We start from the raw sequence: 14,345 nt of genomic DNA, 5'->3' as shown, positions 1-14,345 counted from the left end.
TAGTGAATAATAGATGGTAGTGTAAATGATACACTCAAAGCAAGTCTAACTTGGAATGGCAGCCTACAGAGCTAAAATATATATAGAGAAAACGAATTCCAACTACCAACGACCTTGAGGAGACCACAGTTGAGAGTGCTTTCCCCCAGGCAATGAGCCAGCTGAAAGGAGGCTCACAGCAAACAGGGCAAGCGGGGCCCTAACATTAGGCCTGGATGTGATCTGCGATGGCCATCATCCAAGAGGAATTCCTTCACAAGCCCAGCAGGTGAATTTTGGCAGCAGAAAAGTACTTTTTGAAACTTCACAGTGTACAGACCCTAACACAGGCATTTCTCTCATCCGGATTTTTGTATGCTTATGAAACTATGTGTTTAGAGAAAAACAATTGGATGCAGATCGCTATAGGGTCTTGAGGGCTTTTAATTACTATTACATTACATATTAAAAACAACTATGGAAGGCTCTAACTCTGAAACTAATGGCTCAGACTGCATCAACTGATAAGAGTCCTGCTGAATTTTACCTCCTTTTTGTTGCTCACTGTTATCCAATTACTTGACCTATAAAAATAGTTATATAAAGTTTTGGCTTATTTTCAAGGAGTTTTTGTGGACCCATTAAATTAAATTCTAGAAACAAACCTATACTGTATGGCCAAAGGTGGTTGATACATTTTGAGTGTCTCTGTGGTTGTTACAATATGATATCCATTAACACATAAGTGTAGTAGAATTATTGGATTGTAACCCGTGTATGTTATACAGAAATAAAAGAGAGAATAACTAAGCCCGGATATTTTTTCCTTGCTTCCAAGTGTTTGGGCTCTCATACACCCAAAACAAATTTCCATCACAGAACCAAATACTTTTGTACATCAACCTAAAAATTCCATATAAAAACAAAAACAAAACAAAACAAAACCTTTTAGGAGTCTGTCAGTAAGAACATTTCTAGAATTCAATTCTAGAGCGTTATGTAAACACAGGAGCCATTGAGCAAGTGGTTCACAAACTTCTAAGACGCTCTGTAGAGCTAACACACCCACAACATACTCCGAAGGTGGAGAGGTCCGGGTTAACGTCATCACTTCCCATTGCACAGGTCAACCGGAAGAGCAAGCCTGGAAACTGGTCTAAATATCCTCGCTATGCACTCCACCTCCAGCATCTCCTTGGGGATCCCACATGTTCCCAAAGCAGAGGTTCTAAACCTGTAGGTTGCAACCTCCCCTCCCTGGGGTTGCATTATAGTAGCAAAACTACAGATATGAAGTAGCAAGAAATAATATTATAGTTGGCGAGGGGGAGGGGGGTGTCACCACGACAGGAGGAACTGAATTTAAAGGGTCACAGCATTAGGAAGGATGAGAACCACTATCCTAAGCCTGCAGGCCACAAGAGCCCGCCAGACAGCAGCGGGTCCAGGGATCCAGGGCTCTTGAGCAATCCTCATTCCAGGATAGCCTGCTGCCCCCAGCCGACGCTCTCGGGTCTCAAGTTTCGGGGCCAAGATCCGGAATTTTCTTAGCAATTTACCATTCGAATTTTAAAATCTTTCTTAAAGTAATGCAACCCTTAATCTTTCTTCCTTGCTTCTCAAACATGCTAGGCTCGTGGCCTATTACAAGCTTTCTCGCCCGAGAAGAAAGCCGCCTCCCTCTAAGGACAAAGGACTGAGGCTCTCTGCACCACTAAAGGCGGGAGGGGAAACTCGGGGAACCGAAGCGGGGAGCAGGCAGGAGCTGGGAAGAGCCGGGACAGGACATGGAGGCGGGGCCTAGAAGGGTGAGGGGCGGGGCCGGGCGCTCAGACGCTTTGGAAGCGGAACGCGATGAGGGGGGGTACCTGCAGAAGCTGGGAAGAGCCTGGACTGGCAGAGAGGGCGGAGCCAGGCCGCAGGAGGGGCGGGGCCGGGCTCTGAGAAGCTCTGGGAACCCAACTAGGGCGCGGGCGGTAGCTGGGAAGGACAGAAACTTGGCAGAGGGGGCGGGGCCCGGGGAACCGGGTAAGGGCTGAGCACTGTGGCAAAGTGGAGCAGGAACATCCAGGGGCTGAGCATGGCAGGGAGAGGCGGGGCAGAGAGGCTGGGCAGAGAGGGGGTGTGGCCGGCTCTTCCGCGCCCAGGCCCCGCCTCTCCTTCCCTCTCTGCTTGTCCCTTCGCTGGAGGGAGGCAGGCAGCGATCCGAGGGGCGTCCAAGTGGCAGCGCGGGCACGCTCCTCTCGGGAACTGGCCGACGTGGAGAGGGAGGACCCAGATCCTCACTTCTCTCGATTGCTGTGGCCAGCCGTCCCTTCTCGCCATGTCCCATAGCAGGCATCGTGCCGAGGCCCCGCCGCTGCAGCGCGAGGACAGCGGGACCTTCAGGTCAGCGCTGGGCCGTCGAGGCCTCAAGGCCCAAGACGGGTGGGCAGCGGGGCAGGGGCGGGGAGCCGGCTGTCGGGCAGCATTCTGGGTAAAGCTCCCTCCCTCCCCCAGCGTGGCGCTGGGCCCGCCCTCCGGGCCCTGGGGGTCTGCTGGGCACCCCGCCCCTCTGCTGACCCTAGGCAGCTAGCCGATCGGGAGGATTTGATCAGCTTTGTGGCGCAGACCGGGGTGTAGACTTGATCTAGCCTGCCTCGTCCAAGCCCACCCGGTTTCTTTCAGCATCCCTCCCACCGCTCTCAAGTTCTAGGTACAGACCTCTCCACTCTCCTCCATGGGCTGCAGCACTCGGGGACAGGTGCGCGCCCAGGCCTTGCCACTGACCCTGGCTGCTGGGGAGCTGCAGAACCTTTTTGTCACCGTTTGCGACTGTCAGAACTGACAAGTGGATGCTTTTGCCTCCCTTTCAGCTTTGACGTGCAATGCCTACATTTTTTTTTTCTGGTTTTTGCAGTTTGGGCAAGATGATAACAGCTAAGCCTGGGAAAACACCGATTCAGGTATTGCACGAGTACGGCATGAAGACCAAGAACATTCCAGTTTATGAATGTGAAAGATCCGATGTGCAAGTACACGTGCCCACTTTCACCTTCAGAGTAACCGTTGGTGACATAACTTGCACAGGTCTGTATGCAGTTAATTCCCCATGACCATGTGGATTGGAGGTCCTGATTCTGTGTTGCTTTTAATTAAGACGGCTGTGGGCGCGTGCTCTGAAGACAAGAGACTCCAGGATCAACTTCATTTGTTTCGCTCCCTAATTTTGTCTCGTTAAGATGTAAGAAAGCTCAGACACTCCCAGCATCCCTCACACTTTCTAATATCTGGGGAGCCGGCTAAAGTTCCTCTTAAGAATTAAAAACTGAAAATATTCTTGGAGCTCCAATAGCTAAGTCCGTGGGTGCTATCGTCTTTCAACGTTACAAAGTTATCAATGCAGAGAGGCTAATAGGCACTGCGTCAGATTTTCCGAGTTTCCCTTTTTTTATGGACACATATGGAACTTTGAATTCTTGGTATCTACCATGCTTGAATGTGTGTCCATGAAAAATCAGGGGAAGGTAGAAGACTCCCACACTTTATCCCTCCAAGCTGCAGTGCATAGTAACTTCTAGTTCTAAATACTATATAGGTATTTTGTATAAAATTGTTTCCCCTTTTTATTCATGAAGTAGCAACTTTAAAGATCTTGTCATAAGCTACATGCCCAAGGTCACACAACAATGAAGTTTTAAAGTTCAGATTCATGCCTTCTTTCAGCCTGAGCCTGAGAAAATGGTTACCAGAGTTGCCATTTGTACACATGGACATTATTTTCCTATATACCTATTTAGTTGAAAACATAAAAATTGTTGAATAGTTTAATTTGTAAGTATACAAAGAAAAAATTAGGAAAAGTTAAAGTTCCACTGTCTGCCTGTCTGTGCATATCATATATTCAAATATGGGGATCTGAGGTTGCCTATATTCATCGGAGCAACTTCAAAAAAACCTGAAGCTTTTTTAATTTTTGTGTGTGGGGTAGATTGGTTGTAACTATGCACTGGACGTTTCCTTATGGAAATCCACAAGGTTAGAATTGAGTTGCTACTTTAGCTAGTCATTTTTCAAATATTTGGGAGGAATGTTCAAGAAAAAAAAAAGCTATTTTCCCTTTAATGCATTTGGGTTAGAGATGAGCAATCTGTTTCAACTATTCTACTTTAGATCCTTCTCATACAACCCTGTCTTTCTGTGGTAACTTCTTGGCTTTTCCAGCTTCAATTACTATCTAAAGACTATAAGTCTGAAATCTTTGTCTTCAGCCAGAAACAGAACATATCTGCCTGTATGCTTTCTGGGCATCTTTGCGTGGGCATATTAGAGAAAGACATTTCAGACTCTTGTCCTGAACTCAACCATCTTTTCATTTAAACTCAGCTTTTTTTCCCTTACATTCCTTCCCCCCACCCCCGGGAGGCACCATAGTCAATTGGTCAATAGAAGCTTGAGGTTGTCTTCCTGACTCTGTCCTGTCCCCTTTTCCCCCTGTCCTTGTGTCGTTGTTGCCGTAAACCCTTGTCTTCTGGATAACCGTTGAGTCAGCTTCTCTCTTGCTCTTGTTCCCTGTGCTCTAGAGCAGCGGTTCTCAACCTTCCTAATGCTGCACCCCTTTCATTCATTTCCTCATATTGTGGTGACCCCAACCCTAGAATTATTTTGATACCACTTAATCACTTATGAAATTACATACTAGAATTATTTTGTTGCTACTTCATAATTTTGCATAAATCGTAATGTAAATATCTAATCCCTGGGGGGTGGGGGGCATCAACCCACAGGTTGAGAACCAGTGATCTAGACCATTGTTATCCTCTCTTGGACTAAAGTTCCTATCTTGTAACTGCTCTTTCAACTTGGAGTCTTGTGGTGTGCATTCTCTGCACAACAGCTAGTGCTCTTCGTTGCATTTTTGAAGCAGAGACTTACTAGGTAGCCCAAGCTGACCTTGATTTTTATTTTATTTTATTTTATCCTCCAAAACTCTGGGCTTATAGGTATGCACCACCACTGCCTAACTCTGAATGCTTTTTCTAGCATTCAAATTTGCCTCCCTCTCCTTCTTTTCTTTTCTTTTCTTTTCTTTTCTTTTCTTTTCTTTTCTTTTCTTTTCTTTTCTGTCCATTTAGTAACCTCCCCATCTCACAAACTTTTAAATCAAACCCCAATTTACAAGCTTCTTACAGTGTCAGCAAGAAGCCTCAGTACCACACAGATACTTGGTAGGAATACAAAGGACCTGGCCCTTCCTAGATGGTGACATTAGAGTATATGATCTAAAAAGAAAACCTTCCCTGGCAATTCTTTACACAAAGGTTTGCAGAGGACAGATGTATAATCCGCTTCGCTACCCCTTCTTCCTGTACCCCTGCATCCCAGAATCCCTTTCATCAAGCTCACGGGCTTTATTCATTTTCAGCTCCTTGGGGCCTTGAGAACACTGTGCTGCGTCGCCCCAAACCGTTTGCCGGTGCTCCTCTGGCTCCTCCTCACTTGACTTGTCTTCTAGTAGTCCATATAGTTCCCCTTCCTCCATGAAAACTTCCTGAATCTCTCCAAAAGGAGCTAAGCTGCTTTTTGTTTGTTATTTGTTTTGACACAGTGTCTGGTGGTGGCTCAAGCTAGCCCCTAAATCTCAATCCTCCTGCCTCAGCCTTCTGAGTAGGTGCGATTGCATAGCCACACGCTGATCCTGTTGTCTCCTTAGAGCCTGAACTGAGGTTTGTTATAATATGCCCTTTGTATTTCAGCTATCTGTTAACAGACATTTGGCTCCCAGTCCTAGAGAACGAGAGATTCTGTTTAGCCTTGTGGCATATTCCAAGTGTCTGTTTTAGTAGATAAGAGAGTATTGGGCTCTGTGTCCTGATACTTGAGGGTCACACTTGAAAACATTTCCCATGAGTTTGAGGATTTGAACTCAGGAGGAAAAGATGGACTTCACCATTTACCCTCCGTGGCAGCTGAAATGAAGATGTATGTCAGTTTCCTGCATCCTCCCCTTATCTACCCATGTTAGCTATACAGATTGCATGGAAGACTTATGATGTAAGCTTTACCTTACCCTTCTCCGTCTCACTCAATGTGTAATCTTGCCTGCTTAGCTCGAACCGGGGCTGTCAGTGCCTGCTTCTTTAAGGAAAGCCTGCTGGAGAGGAATCGCTTTTCTGTCTAGGAATAAAGGAAGAAAAAACGCTGAGTTCTGTTTCTTTAGGAGGTGTGGTAGGGTCTAGTTTATTCCCATTTTATATAATACACATATGTGGTATAGAGATAGTGTTTCATACAGGTATACATAAACTCAAATGAGTAGTACTTTTAAAACTGGCTTCAATGTGTTGATTCCACGTGTTGAGAGTTTTACTAATATAATTGCATGTATAAGTGGATGGTTTCAGTAGCGAGCCAGCACACCTATAGTGACTTTGTTTCATATTAAGGCCGCGGATATGAAATGCATACTTCTTCACAGAGACTAAGAACTTTTTCCTCCCGTCTTTAATGCAGGTGAAGGTACGAGTAAGAAGTTGGCGAAGCATAGAGCTGCGGAGGCCGCCATAAACATTTTGAAAGCCAATGCAAGTATTTGGTGAGCTAAATTTCTTTGTATTCCGCAGCTCAAAATTTTCGTGGCTGAGGTAAGATGAAAAATTTCCATATGCTCTCAAAAGTGACAGAGCGGATAGTTGTTAATATCTTCACTCTAAAATTCCGTATCTGTGAAAGCCTGCCATCCATTAAAGACAATTTAAGCCTATTAAATCTGGTAGTTAACTGTAAAGGAAGGCTGTCATGAACTAACTTTTGCTGGATGATGGAGTGCAGCCAGTATTTGTGGGGGATACTAATATTCTTACTATGAAGATGTTAATTTTAATCAATTATTTGTACGTAATTAATAAATAAGGTGTAAGAAAAAAATCAGTAAAAGTAGTGCTTTCTTTTTTCTTTTCGGTTTTTTTGTTTGTTTTTGAGACGGTTTATTTGTGTAGCCTAGGCTCTCCTAGAACTAGCTGTGTAGACCAGGCTGGCCTCCAGCTCACAGAGATCCACCTGCCTTTGCCTTCTGAGTGCTGGGATTAAAGGCGTGTGCCACCACCGCCTGGCCGACTTTTTTTTTCTTTTAAGAAATGGTCTTACTTTGCCTTTTGTAGCCTCGCTGGCCACAAATTCCTTATGTAGCCTAGGCTGGACTCCAACTAACTAGTAGTATAGGCATGTGCCTTTCTATTTAGCTGAAAGTACTCTTGGGAGTTCTTATTTGGAAAAAGGATCAAGCTGTGTCTTTCCTGTATCAAATACAGGGGGATGTTAAGTGGAGCAATAATTCTGGATATTTCCAAATGGAAATGTCTGCCCTTGTCAGTGTTTTAGAAAGAGTATTGGTCCTGCAGCATTGTACATCTCATAAATGGAGTCTGCTGTTTCCACCAGGCACACTGTGGAACGTGTGCCTTCGGCTTCTCTTACACACACCCAGAGATGCCTGGAGTTTAGTCTTGTGTAATCTGCCCATAGTTGGCATTTTTGTTCTCTAACCTTAGTGAGACTTACAGATTTAGGAGTATATTTAGGCTCCATGCCATAGCGCTCTCTTTCTTGGTCACTCTCAAGCTTTTGGGTAATTTTAAAATAGTGACATACTTACTTTCAAGATAAGTGGTTGCCCTGGGCCAGCCTTGGAGCTGACCTTATAGGTGCTACTTAACTTCCTATTGTCTTGAATATCCATGACTTACGATGGCTTTCAGGTTACACTTCCGGTAGCCCAGCTTTTGAGCACTTTCAACTGTTGGTGACCTTGCTGTTCTGTGTAGTCCAAAGGTCATGCCAGAGTATGTTTTTAGAAATCAGCACACAGCAGGTCCTCTCTGCATGTGGGTACTTCACTTTGTCACCATGAAACTTTCCTAAGCAAGCTTTGCTATGTATTTGTGCTTTTTGGCAGATAAGATGAGAATCACTAAGCTGTAATCAGGCCTACAGGCCTACACAGGGACTTTCTCACTCCTCCATCCCAATTATTTGCATAGCTTCGGCATGCAGCATTGTAAGGGAAGACTTGTCTACTCCGCCTGCCTGTGTTAAACGTGCCAGTTGGAGGAGATGGCAGCAGTTGAGTCTCACTCGTGTCATGGCAGGAATGACGCTTCAGTTATTTATTTAGGTAGTTGTCAATGTGAAGCGCAGCTTCTTCAGAAGTAGGCATTGATTCCCCAAATAGCTAGTCATTTCAAATACCCTTGACGAAACTCTTCTCTCTCCCCTGATTATAACCCCTCCACACACACACATTAAAACCAGATGTATACAGGATATTTTCTTTACACAAGATACATCAAAATCTTAGAGGATTATATGTAAAAAGTGGTTTTAATAGTAATGTACTTTATACATTCATACAAACATACACACATACACACACACACACACACACACACACACGCACGCACGCACGCACATTTAAGAAATTCAATCATACATCTGTATCACTCCTCTCCGTCTCCCCTCCTCCTTGTCCAACCCACCGCCTCATCCCAAATTTATGATCTCTTCTTTAATTACCATTGCTACATGTACTTTCCCTGGGACTATTTTTAGATTTATCTTTATGCTTATGAGTGTTTTGCCTGCATGTATATATGTGTACTATATGTATGCCTAGTGCCCACAGAGGACAGAGGATGCATTTAATCCCCTGAAATTGGTGTTATGGGTGGTTGTTAACCATCTTGACCCTGTGGGGACTTGGAACCAAACCAGGTTCTCTGTAAGAACAGCGAGTGTTCTTAACCACTGAGCCACCTTTCCAGCCCTTACTATGTACACTTTAAATAGTTTTATTAAGCAACTCTTATGTACAATGCACTACAAAGCATATCGAAGTAACTAATACATCAGCCCTACAACCAAGTAGTAGTCAGTGTGATTCAGAAGAAGTTAGATGAGGAATGGACAGGTTTGTGCAACATTGAATAATTTATGGCCAAGTAACTTTTTAAAGATCCACACTAAATTTTATTTTTTTAATATAGGGTCTTGTGTAGCTCAGGCTAGCCTCAGACTTTCTGTGTTTAAGGGTTTAAGGGTAGCTTTGAGCTCCTGATCCTCCTTCCTCTACCTTCAGAGTGGCAAGATTATAGGCATGTGCCACCAAGCTTGGCCCCAAGTAGTACAGTGACTCAGAAAAATGAGAGGTTATGATCCTTTGAAGTAAAACAATAGACATCTGGAAACGAGGCTCGATGTAGCCCTAGGATAATGGGTGGATCAGATTCCCAAAGAAGCAAAGGGTATTCAGTCCTTGTCGAAGGGATGGAAGAGCTTGGGCTGAGGTGGTTAAATAGAGAATACATTGTCATTTATATAGTAAATCATCTTATTTAATAACACTCTTAAATAATGTTTAGCTTTGCAGTTCCTGACCCCTTAATGCCTGATCCATCCAAACAGCCAAAGAACCAGCTGAATCCAATTGGCTCATTACAGGTAAGTTAGTTTTCCATACTATTTGTCTACTGGCCAAACGTATAATAAATTTGTACTATCATAAAGGCTAAGATAAGCAGTTGGTATTTAAAACATAATAGGGGAATATAAATACTTTTTCTTTCTTTTTTTTTTGTGTTTTTGAGACAGGATCTCTTTATGTGTCCCTAACTATCCTGGAACTTACTATGTAGACCAGGCTGACCTGGAACTCACAGAGATCCACCTGCCTCTGCCTCCTGAGTGCTGGGATTAATGGTGTGTGCCACCATGCCCCAGCAGTGAGTATTTTGTTTCTAAGTTGTGATCAGTGCAGTCTGTGTAGCTAGCTTGAAATGATTTTTTTATTAATCAGTTTTGGACTTTCCTCTTGTTCAGTATTTGCCTTTGTTTGCTTGAATGGTTACTCAATATAAGCAGACCTTGGTGTAACAGGTCTATACTTTTCTTAGCCAAAAGGCCAATAAGCAGTTGGGTGACCGGTCTTATGCTTCAAGGGTAGGGTATGTCTCACTACACTTGTAACCTACCTCTTTCTACTTCTGTTGAGACAGAGTTTACACAGAACCTTAGCTGTGCAGCTGAATTCAAGAGAAGAGAGGGCGCCTACTTAATTGCTTGATTCTAGCAAAAAAGAAAAGAAAAGAAAAAAGAAAAGATGTAGCCTAACTTTCCCATTGATCGCAGGCAGCCGGCAGCAGCTCACTGTGGAATAGAAAAACACTGTCGGTGGCACAGAACTGCTGTGGTTTTGGCATTGTGATAGAAGAATATAAAATATGGGTCTGCCCATGGGAAATAACAGGGTGTTCCTGCAGTTTCCCATTGGCCAGCACAATGGTGCTTTTCAAGCACATGACTAGGAACAGAATCCAAGAGGAACATCATTTGTGTGACTGAGCCATTGAATAGTTAAATTTTCTATTGTAACCTCATCAATTTTTACAGGAATTAGCAATTCACCATGGCTGGCGACTTCCTGAATACACTCTTTCCCAGGAAGGAGGGCCGGCTCATAAGCGGGAGTACACCACGATCTGCAGGCTCGAATCCTTCATGGAAACGGGTACTCGACTCTTACAGTGAGAGGCGCTTGTAATGTTTTCAGATGGGGAATTGCCATGGAAATTTCTGTCACCTGGCTTTTTGGATATTGATGTCTCTTTTCTACTATCTTTGCCTTTCTGAGAATAGTTATATTTCTTAATTTGATGTTTTAAAAATGAGATTGTAACTGAAAAGACAGGCAAATTATAGGCTCTGTGCCATAAGTAGTCTTTACTGGATTGGAAAACGGGGGTGAAGAATGAGAGACTATGTGTCAAAAAACATTGTGGTGAGCTTCTGAGGGTATGTTTCCTAATGGTAGACTATTGGTTTAGTGTGTATGAAGCCCTAGTTTCAGTCCCCAGAATCATAAAATATAAAATAGAAATAATAATATAATAAATAACAAAAAGATAATAGAGATTTTTTTTTTTTTAATTGCAGCAGATTTTGTGTTACAAAGGTAATACACTGTGAGGAAAAACAGTCACTTTAGAAGTACTAGTGAGAATCCCTGTGTTAACCTCCTTCTCATGCTTTGGTCATTTCTAAAGTAGATTAACATGGGATTGAATGAGCTATGGGTGCAGGACAGTGATAAGGGGCTTGCCTGGTGTAAGTGAAGTCCTGGGTCCAATCCCTAGTACAGGTGAGAAAAGAAAAATACAATAAATAGTGTTGCACCTTAGATGGAGATTAGACTCAAGTAACAGGCCTGCGTTTACTCCTAAGTGGCCATGTGCTCAGCACAGAAGATACTTGGCCAGGGGCAGGGCCTTCAGCTTACATTCTTCATGCAGTCATGATTTAGACAGTTGCACAAACTTCTTAGTCTCTCTGATTTCCATTTTGTTTGTTTGTTTGTTTGTTTGTTTTTTATTGTTTAGTGGTGTTTGCTATTTAACACACAGCCTGTCATGTTCTAGGCACGTGTTCTATGACTGAGTTATATCCCCAGTCATTTTTGTGGTTTTGTTTTTGAGACAGGGCCTCCCTGTTAGGTAGCACTGGCTGTTGTAGAACTCACTCTGTATGTAAACCATGCTGGCCTAGAGCTTACAGAGATCCAACTGCCTCTCCCTCCCAAGTACATGAGCTGCTATGTCTAGCTATCTCCAGTTTTTAAATCTATACAAATAAAGTACAGAAGTAGATATTTAACATGTCTTTCAATTCCAGTATCTCCTATTCCTTGATTAATTTTTTTAAAGAAAAATTCACATAGTTGTCAGCTTATGAAAGATATTGAGCAAGATATACATGTTAAGAGTGTGTGTGTGTGTGTGTGTACATGTGAATAGGTGTGTGTGTGATGTGTACATGTGAATACGAGCACGCGCGTGTGTGTGTGTGTGTGTGTGATGTGTACATGTGAATACGCGTGTGTGTGTGATGTGTACATGTGAATACGCGTGCGTGTGTGTGTGATGTGTACATGTGAATACGCGCGCGTGTGTGTGATGTGTACATGTGAATACGCGTGTGTGTGTGCGTGTGTGTGATGTGTACATGTGAATACGCACACGTGTGTGTGTGTGATGTGTACATGTGAATACGCACACGCGTGCGTGTGTGTGTGATGTGTACATGTGAATAGGCACGTGTGCGTGTGTGTGCGTGTGTGTGTGATGTGTACATGTGAATACGTGGGCACGTGTGTGTGCGCGTGTGTGATGTGTACATGTGAATACGCGCGTGTGTATTCACATGTACACATCACACACGCGCACACGTGTATTCACATGTATACATCACACACGCACACACACATGTGCGCGTATTCACATGTACACATCACACACATGCACACACACTCACGCATATTCACATGTACACATCACACACACACACGCACACACACGCGCACGTATTCACATGTACACATCACTCACACATGTGCGTATTCACATGTACACATCACACACACACGTATTCACATGTACACATCACACACACACGTATTCATATGTACACATCACACACACACGCGCGTATTCACATGTACACATCACACACACACACATTTTAAAAAATACAATAATTAATGGAATTTGAGGACTGGTGGTATAACTTATTAATAGAGCATTTATCTAGCATATGTCTATGTCTGTCTGTCTGTCTGTCTGCTTCTCTCTCTCTCTCTCTCTCTCTCTCTCTCTCTCTCTCGTGTGTGTGTGTGTGTGTGTGTGTGTGTGTGTGTGTTTGTTTTACTTTGGCAGCTAAATGCTGCCAGATTTAATATAGGTGGACACAGAAGGATTTGGGAGGTATGGTATGTTGAGATGTACACACAGATGTACACACAGTATGTACATCATATATTATAACAAATAGAAGTGTCAGTGCAATAAAAAGTATTGGCCAGTGTATGAAAATCCTGAGATATTCACTAATGAAACACAACTCTGTACACATTTTATCATTTTTCTGTTGACATCAATTTCTAAATCTACTGTTTCTTTTTCTTTATTTAGGAAAAGGAGCATCAAAAAAACAAGCCAAGAGAAATGCTGCTGAGAAATTTCTCGCCAAGTTTAGTAATATTTCTCCAGAGAACCACATTTCTCTAGTAAGTAATAATCAGGCAGGATTTGAACAAAACTGAACAACTATTGCAGGAGATGTCCCTTCATTTCTTGTATTGCTGCTTCAGAGTTGCAATGTTTAAAATGTTGAGTTATATAGTTTTATTGAGTTTCCAGTTTTTATTGCCTCCTCTATGTGAGCCAGGGTTGGTTCAGGTAAGAGGATTTGAGAGACACAGTAAATTCATAATTTCAGAATGGGATCTGAAAATAAGAGTTCAGCCAGGAGCCTGACTCTGGAATGCTCTGTGCTTAGCACGCAGGAGGTCCAAGTAAGCAAATTAACCAAGAGCGGGCCTGGGTGCTGCTTTTCCGCATCCATTCCGTCATCCCTTCATTCATCTGCATGTGTAGTGATCATTTGGTGAGCTTGCACTGTGTCAGGAGTCGTGGGATACAGCACACAGCCGGCTTCTGCCTCTCACCAGTTTAATTGCTGGCTGAAAGAGGAGTACACTAGCGATGGATGGTCAGTGCAGGTGTAGGGCTGTGCGTGAACATGGAAGAAGGCATCCAGCCAAGATCAGGCTTTCAGGAGAGCCTCCAGGAGGAAGTGACATCGAAGCTAAGACATACAGAGTGAAAGCAGGGGAGGAAATTCGAGGGTGAAGATGGCAGGCACAGAGAACCCAGAGTAAAACGTTACATTTAGAAAAGACCCCTAAGTGTTTTGTAGATCCAGAACATAATGTTGGAGGGCGGGGGGAAACCTCAAAGAGTGAGGCCAGGCTGGTGGAGAGAGATCATGTCTTAAATTGGCTAACTAAACTAAAGAGACTACTGTTCATACTAAGGGTAGTGAAAAGTCATTAACATTTTATCCTGGCAGGAAAAACAAAAAACTAACCTTTCGGTTAGGAAGGAACTCCCTTCCTTGGATTATAGGGAGTAAATGAATATTAGGACCAGAGAGACCACTGGAGTGGCATTATGGAAAGTATATGCAATATGATAACCCAAACTAAGGTAGGGGGCAGAAGAAATGGAGAGAAATGTGTATTTTTTAAAAATTCCTTTCAGAGGAACTGGAGAGACGGCTAAGAGCACTCACTGCTCTTGCAGAGAACCAGGTTTGGGCCCCAGTCCCCATATCTGGTGGCACAGCCATAATGGCATCCATATAGAGCTAATAGTTCATTTATAGGGAAAAAGAAACGACCTTTTCAATAGATGCTAAAAAGATACTTGTAGCAGTCATACCTGATAACAAAAAAAAAAAAAAAAAAAAAAAAAAAAAAAAAAAAAAAAAAAAAAAAAAAA

The 14,345-nt window shown here is 43.2% G+C and overlaps 1 protein-coding gene across 1 annotated transcript in view; it reads left to right on the top strand.

Moving 5' to 3' along the window:
• Positions 1-2,137: 2,137 nt before the first annotated feature.
• Prkra (protein activator of interferon induced protein kinase EIF2AK2) overlaps positions 2,138-14,345 on the top strand; it is an 18,342-nt gene continuing 6,134 nt past the window's right edge. The window contains exons 1-6 of the mRNA XM_021193046.2: positions 2,138-2,367; positions 2,879-3,048; positions 6,472-6,553; positions 9,375-9,453; positions 10,402-10,519; positions 12,975-13,069. Of these exons, the coding sequence (XP_021048705.1) occupies positions 2,303-2,367; positions 2,879-3,048; positions 6,472-6,553; positions 9,375-9,453; positions 10,402-10,519; positions 12,975-13,069 (609 nt within the window). The 5' untranslated portion in view covers positions 2,138-2,302. The remainder of the gene's footprint in view (positions 2,368-2,878; positions 3,049-6,471; positions 6,554-9,374; positions 9,454-10,401; positions 10,520-12,974; positions 13,070-14,345) is intronic.

The sequence above is a fragment of the Mus pahari genome, chromosome 3, assembly GCF_900095145.1.
Source record: "Mus pahari chromosome 3, PAHARI_EIJ_v1.1, whole genome shotgun sequence".
Classification (NCBI taxonomy): domain Eukaryota; kingdom Metazoa; phylum Chordata; class Mammalia; order Rodentia; family Muridae; genus Mus; species Mus pahari.
Note: the sequence above shows the minus strand (reverse complement) of the source record. Positions and strands in the feature narration are given on the sequence as shown.